The sequence below is a fragment of the Littorina saxatilis genome, linkage group LG7 (genome assembly GCF_037325665.1).
Source record: "Littorina saxatilis isolate snail1 linkage group LG7, US_GU_Lsax_2.0, whole genome shotgun sequence".
NCBI lineage: Eukaryota > Metazoa > Mollusca > Gastropoda > Littorinimorpha > Littorinidae > Littorina > Littorina saxatilis.
Window position 1 is genome coordinate 4,499,591 of NC_090251.1, and position 7,500 is coordinate 4,507,090.

The following is a 7,500-nucleotide window of genomic DNA, read 5'->3' on the forward strand; positions in this document are numbered from 1 at the left end:
TCCCTTGACTTTGCTGCTAGCTTTCCACTGGGAGGAAGTGACCTAATAATAGATCCCTTGACTTTGCTGCTAGCTTTCCACTGGGAGGAAGCGACCTAATAATAGATCCCTTGACTTTGCTGCTAGCTTTCCACTGGGAGGAAGGGACCTAATAATAGATCCCTTGACTTTGCTGCTAGCTTTCCACTGGGAGGAAGCGACCTAATAATAGATCCCTTGACTTTGCTGCTAGCTTTCCACTGGGAGGAAGCGACCTAATAATAGATCCCTTGACTTTGCTGCTAGCTTTCCACTGGGAGGAAGCGACCTAATAATAGATCCCTTGACTTTGCTGCTAGCTTTCCACTGAGAGGAAGCGACCCAATAATAGATCCCTTGACTTTGCTGCTAGCTTTCCACTGGGAGGAAGGGACCTAATAATAGATCCCTTGACTTTGCTGCTAGCTTTCCACTGGGAGGAAGCGACCTAATAATAGATCCCTTGACTTTGCTGCTAGCTTTCCACTGGGAGGAAGCGACCCAATAATAGATCCCTTGACTTTGCTGCTAGCTTTCCACTGGGAGGAAGCGACCCAATAATAGATCCCTTGACTTTGCTGCTAGCTTTCCACTGGGAGGAAGCGACCCAAATTTCCCAACGAGTAATGAACACAATATCTAATAGATCCCTTGACTTTGGAGATGACAAGAAAATATCGGGCGCATTTACGTGATTTGTAAACATCGCATCCCCGTCTATAGCATAGATAACTCGATTCATTTTCCTAACAGGAGTTGACAAATTGAAAAGAAGACATGACACTAAGACAGACAGATAGAGACAAATAGACAGACAAAAAGACAGACTTACATAATACATTTTTTTTAAACTGCCGACAGAAAAAACGCATCAACTGTCATACCATTTTTATTTCTAGAAGAATTTGTCTGGTCAAGTCGATCGTATCGACCGGAATTCTCTTCAGAGCAACTTGGACTCCCTGTTGACAAAAGTAATCATACAGACAAATAAACATTCATGATCACATCAATACGGGCAAATAAACATTCATGATCATATAAATACAGACAATAAACATCCATGATCATATAAATACAGACAATAAACATTCATGATCATATAACTACAGACAAATAAACATTCATGATCATATAAATACAGGCAAATAAACATTCATGATCATATAAATGAAGACAAATAAACGTTCATGATCATATAAACACAGGCAAATAAACATTCATGGTCATATAAATACAGACAAATAAACATTCATGATCATATAAATACAGGCAAATAAACATTCATGATCATATAAATACAGGCAAATAAACATTCATGATCATATAAATACAGACAAATAAACATTCATGATCATATAAATACAGGCAAATAAACATTCATGATCATATAAATACAGGCAAATAAACATTCATGATCATATAAATACAGGCAAATAAACATCCATTATTATACCAACAGCGATATTATTTAAAAACAAATGCGCGTTACTGCATCATTACCAAATAAACATTATTCACCCACACGACTTACCCCATAACTGATATCAAAGGATAACTTCAGCGTGTGGGCAAGTGAGCTTGTAGGCTAGTAAAGGAGGGTATGACTACGCGAAGAAGACACTGATTTGATGAGTAGGTCAGTTAGCAAGTGACGGAGAGATAGTGTACGACTTGAGTCAAACGGGAGAAATTCAATTGTTTACGCCCTCACGGCAAAGCCACTAGGGGCATGTTCCCGGGTTTTAACCCGACTTTAGATGAGATACACAAGTGCATGCGTGTTTAGGTGGTATCAGCCATCTGCACTTATGGCAGAATCACAGAGGTCTTTTACGTGCCACTGTGGTGACACGGGGGTGGGACATGGATACCGTCTCTGGGTCTGCACATAAAGTTGACCCGTGTCCGTCCCGGCCCGGATTCGAACCCGCGACCCTTAATTAAATACTTCGACGAACAATCAATTTGAACGACAATTTGTATTCTAAGTTTGTAAACTTTAGTCGAAAGGTTCTAAATCCCTTAAAGAAGACATTCTCTGTAGTGGCTTTGCGCTGTACATAACTACGATCTCATAGTATTTCCCACTAATAAGCTTACGTTGGACATTTTAAATGACTCTCAAACTCACAGATAAAGCCAAACAGGTCAAGGTCAGCTTTATGTGTGTGTTACTGTCTCAAACTCACAGATAAAGCCAAACAGGTCAAGGTCAGCTTTATGTGTGTGTTACTGTCTCAAACTCACAGATAAAGCCAAACAGGACAAGGTCAGCTTTATGTGTGTGTTACTGTCTCAAACTCACAGATAAAGCCAAACAGGACAAGGTCAGCTTTATGTGTGTGTTACTGTCTCAAACTCACAGATAAAGCCAAACAGGACAAGGTCAGCTTTATGTGTGTGTTACTGTCTCAAACTGACAGATAAAGCCAAACAGGACAAGGTCCGCTTTATGTGTGTGTTACTGTCTCAAACTGACAGATAAAGCCAAACAGGACAAGGTCAGCTTTATGTGTGTGTTACTGTCTCAAACTCACAGATAAAGCCAAACAGGACAAGGTCAGCTTTATGTGTGTGTTACTGTCTCAAACTCACAGATAAAGCCAAACAGGACAAGGTCAGCTTTATGTGTGTGTTACTGTCTCAAACTCACAGATAAAGCCAAACAGGACAAGGTCAGCTTTATGTGTGTGTTACTGTCTCAAACTGACAGATAAAGCCAAACAGGACAAGGTCAGCTTTATGTGTGTGTTACTGTCTCAAACTGACAGATAAAGCCAAACAGGACAAGGTCAGCTTTATGTGTGTGTTACTGTCTCAAACTCACAGATAAAGCCAAACAGGACAAGGTCAGCTTTATGTGTGTGTTACTGTCCAAAATAGAACCAAATACGTACCATGTGTTTTCATGTTCGTACATTATTAGTTACAATTTGATGGAAAGCTATCCAAGATAAAAGCAACTCGCATTGCAATGTGAGATTATCACAAGACATGGCCGGCAGCAGGTGCGTAGCTCACCTTTTGTCAACACTCATTAACACGAATACCTAAAAATAAATCCAGTTACGCGTGCATCGGAAGGGGTGGGTGGGTGGGGGGATGCACTAGTGCGTTTGTATTGGCCGCATCCACGTATTAAGAACTGGGTCAGCCGAAGAATTAAACTACATAGCTAAAAAAAAACAAAAAAAAACTTACATTGAACACTCTCTGTAAGTTGCGGTCAAGAGAAAATGTCTTCTAAAGTAAAAGCAACATAATTATGCAAACAAAATATCAATGGCTTTATCAATAGGTCTGATGTCAATCGTTTGAAGCGGCCTGATTGCAGCAGAAGCCATCATCTCTGTCCTCCAGGTCTCGACTGACGGCAAGTCGTGGTGACTGAGACCAACCTGGGCGACCAGACGATCAATATTGCTGCTAACTGATTCGTCCATTTCCTAACATCTCTCTGTCTCTCTGCCCGGGGCAAACACACGGTAAAGAATTCCCACGTGTCGATAGCTCAATAATTATCTTAAAATCTCGCTTCAACCTGTATGCTCTGTAAACGCCTCTCTGTAAACGCCTCTCTGTATTACGCGCTACTGTCATCCGATTCAGAGTAAAAACGATCCTAACCGAGGTCAGAAACAAACTTGCATCCTATAAGTGAATGCTTTGACATCGTCCGAATGCTTGACATAACGCTGCAGTCGATAAGCTCAGAGGAATGCCAAGACAAAGTAATGTCGAGGGAAAGTAAAAGACGATAGTACGTCGCTTGTCAAATTATCTGACTGAAACTGACATTGTCTTTTATGAAAGTAAAATAGGCGTCGGCACTTCTCTTGTCAAAGTATTTGTCCTGAATTGACGTTTTCGCTTATAAGAGGAGAAAAAGGTGTTGGTACTGCTCTTGTCAAATTATCTATCTATACAATCGAGGTTTTCGTTTATGAAACGAATGAAAGGTGTTGGTACTTCTCTTGTCAAATGATGGTTAGGGTTAGAGTTAGGGTTAGGGTTAGGTCTATTAACGTTTTCGTTTATAAAAGTAATAAGGCCAAACACAAATATATGTTGGTTTGGGGTAACGTGTCCAAAAAAGATAGGGTCGGTAGGTCGGCTTTTATTTATTTATCTAAAAAAAAAAAATTAAATGTAATCGATTTTAAAGGATACTTCCCTTAGTCTAGGTATCGTTCGCAAAATGTGCTAAAAGTTTAGGGTTTTTTCGAGAAATGAAAAAAAAGGGTTTAGGGTCGGCGGGAAAAAAAGGGTCGGTCGGGTTACCCTAAACCCACATATATTTTTGTTTGGCCTAAGAGACGTTGGCCCGTCCCTTGTCAAATAATCTATCTAGAATTTAAGTTTTCGGTTATGAAAGGAGGAAAAGGCGTTGGTACTTCTTTTGTCAAATTATATGTCTGACAGCGACGTTTTCGTTTATGAAAAGAACAAAAGCCGTTGCAACTATTGGACATTTTCTGTCAAAAATTGAAATATCCGTTTATTAAAAAAAGGCTTGGACACGCTCTTTCTTCTTGATGTCTGAAATTGAGATTTCCGTTCATGAAATAATTATTGATCTTGAATTGATTAAACTAATCCAGTGAAAAAGCCTCGAAAAGAATGAAGAGCTCAGGGAGAAAATAATGAGTGAGAGCAGGGATGGCCAAATCGTCCGCCCGATCGCCAGGGGCGAGTACAACATCCGCCGGGCTAGTAGAAACCGCCTGGCAGCTCGCCCGGTTGGCCAGTGACAATTCTGGTCCAATGAAGAACTGTTGGTTATACTTTCGATGCAGATGCAGGAACTTTTGTCGTCTGCAAAATCATCGCCATGTTCTAGTGAAACAAAAACGAGGCCCCTGTGCGTGCCACCGCTGTGTTAATTTAGTACAGAAATCTATCACTCATAATTTGTTGTGTGGTGTGCACCGGGCCACCGCTGTGTTAATTTAGTACAGAAATCTATCACTCATAATTTGTTGTGTGGCATGTACCGTGCCACCGCTGTGTTAATTTAGTACAGAAATCTATCACTCATAATTTGTTGTGTGGCATGCACCGGGCCAGCGACATTGCTTGCGGGCTAGTGACTTTCTTGAAGTAACTCACCGGGCCAGCGACATTGCTTGCGGGCTAGTGACTTTCTTGAAGTAACTCGCCCGGCTGGCGAGTTAAAATTGTGAGATTTGGCCATCCCTGTGAGAGTATCCAAAACTGTGTTTATTTGGAAAATAGCGTGCAAAATAATGAGTGGCCACATGATTGGTTGCTATATTGATCGAGGGATGGATGACGTCATAAGTAGTTAACGATTCATTATCATTGTCAGTTGCCTAGAAATATTTTAATCACAACTATGTGTTCTGCTTCTTGCTTTGATTTATTTTGGTTTGGTTTCTTTTATTTGATTTAATGTGCAACAGTTGCTTCTGCTTCTGTCATGGTCTGTTTTAACTTCCAATGAAAACCAAACCGTTCTCATTTCTGTTGAATGTATTTTTTGTCATACATTCTTACTTATTCTCTCCTTTCATCCTGTTTTAGATCGGTTCTTATCATCTTATTCGACACATTGGTATCTATCTAAATGAACTGTTTGCGGACTTTCCGTAACTGAGCCCGACGTAGACATCGCTGTGTCCTTTGACCGAAAATTCTGTGCCAAAGCTTCAACTTCGCCCAATTAATGACAGGCTTTACCATGTACTATTGTGAGGATTAAGCTAGACCTTTGTATTCCAGAAGCTAATGGTGAGACACCGTGGTCAATTATCAGTCCTGTTAACTCTCTGCCCTTAACGGCAGACTTCGGTGGCACCATCGTATTATCGTTTCGGTAAAGCACCGTTTAATGTCAACCACTATACTTACTTTGAGCAAATTACTCTAAATAGCATATACTTAGACCTAAGATTCGGTGTTAGTACCCAGTTCCGGATATAGTGTTGGTGGTGTTACTCCAAATGACGGACTAGGCGGGTCTGCCTAAAGAACGATCCACATGATTGCCGTGTAATATGTTTGCTAATTGGCGTAGCACTCAGTTGTTAATGAAACTGTAACAAGTGAAGCATACCCTTCATAGCCTTCAATAGCAGCGCAAGACGTGAGGTGGACTTAGTGTACAAGAGGGAAGATAGTTTTGAGACGAGCATTTGGCTTTGCCCCAGCCGCTAGGGTCGGTGTAACGCACACCTCTTCGTATCTGTCTGCCTTGAAGGTGAGGACAGATGTCCAGCACAGCGCGGTGCAGTGCTCGGGGGCGCGTCAGCCGCGACGGTGCCTGAGCCTAACATAGGTGGGAACTGCTCACAGCCCGGCACAGGGCACTGTAAACATTCCCCCTACTTTTCCCTCTCTTGCCACCATCCGCCCAACCCTTGGTCTCATAAGTAGAGAGCGGGGGTGGGGGTCTCAAGTGAGGCAAGGGTACAGGGGCTGGCCAGGATTTCCTCCAGACGTTGCGGACATTTTGCATTTTTAAGGAATATTTGGGGTTTCTTCTTCCGACAAAATGTTTATTGGGTAAGGGGTTGGTGGAGGAGGGGCGGTTTCCGGACACCCCCCTCCCCCACCCTCGATCCAGCCCTGAAGACTGTCATGACTCAGTGTGCACACAGGAAGTGTTACAGACGTTAAAGACACACACAGTGCCTGATGCTACATCCTCACCTGATAGAGTCCCACCCTGGTGAAACTGTGCTTGCACTCGTCGTCGTCTGTTTCCATGGTAGCCATTGTGCCCACCTGTAATGATACACCTGGGTGTAACGTGTGCCTTCACAAAGCTAAACTTGTTGGTTGAATAACAATGAAGACAAACACTCATTGTTGCTTACATTTTGACATTCCATTTTTCTAACGTTCTCGTTGTCGTAAGAGAACACCTGAAACATACTCACACACACGGACGCACGCACTCAAGTACACTCATATGCAAGCATCCGCACACACGCATACGCGCGCGTACACACACACACACACACACACACACACACACACACACACACACACACACACACATACACAAACACCTGCGCACACACAACCATCCCCTATACACACACACACTCACACACACAAATACACACAACCACCACCACCACCCACACACACACACACACAACTACCACCCCCCCCCCCCGCACACACACAAGTACTATTCGCTATCCTATATTTGTAAGGCTTTCCAGTGACCACTGAAGGATGTACTATTACTAGTACTATATGACATTTGTCGAGACTTGTACACGGTGTAACGCCATCCTTTCCAGTGACCAGTGAAGGATGTACTATTACTAGTACTATATGACATTTGTCGAGACTTGTACACGGTGTGACGCCATCCTTTCCAGTGACCACTGATGGACGTACTATTACTAGTACTATATGACATTTGTCGAGACTTGTACACGGTGTAACGCCATCATTCTCACTTGTACACAGAGTAACGCCATCATTCTCACTTGTACACAGAGT

At 42.3% G+C, this 7,500-nt stretch overlaps 3 protein-coding genes across 3 annotated transcripts in view; 1 reads left to right on the forward strand and 2 right to left on the reverse strand.

The window, feature by feature from the left end:
- LOC138971925 (atrial natriuretic peptide receptor 2-like) overlaps nucleotides 1-987 on the reverse strand; it is a 36,614-nt gene extending 35,627 nt beyond the window's left edge. The window contains exon 1 of the mRNA XM_070344771.1: nucleotides 903-987. Coding sequence (XP_070200872.1) covers nucleotides 903-905 — 3 coding nt within the window. The 5' untranslated portion in view covers nucleotides 906-987. The remainder of the gene's footprint in view (nucleotides 1-902) is intronic.
- Nucleotides 1-7,500, forward strand: part of LOC138970506 (uncharacterized) — a 339,583-nt gene that overhangs the window by 288,185 nt on the left and 43,898 nt on the right. The gene's annotated exons all lie outside the window — the stretch shown is intronic.
- Nucleotides 5,740-7,500, reverse strand: part of LOC138971926 (atrial natriuretic peptide receptor 1-like) — a 7,200-nt gene continuing 5,439 nt past the window's right edge. Inside the window, exons 5-6 of the mRNA XM_070344773.1 lie at nucleotides 6,694-6,768; nucleotides 5,740-5,766 (exon numbers count right to left, since the gene is read on the reverse strand). Of these exons, the coding sequence (XP_070200874.1) occupies nucleotides 5,740-5,766; nucleotides 6,694-6,768 (102 nt within the window). The remainder of the gene's footprint in view (nucleotides 5,767-6,693; nucleotides 6,769-7,500) is intronic.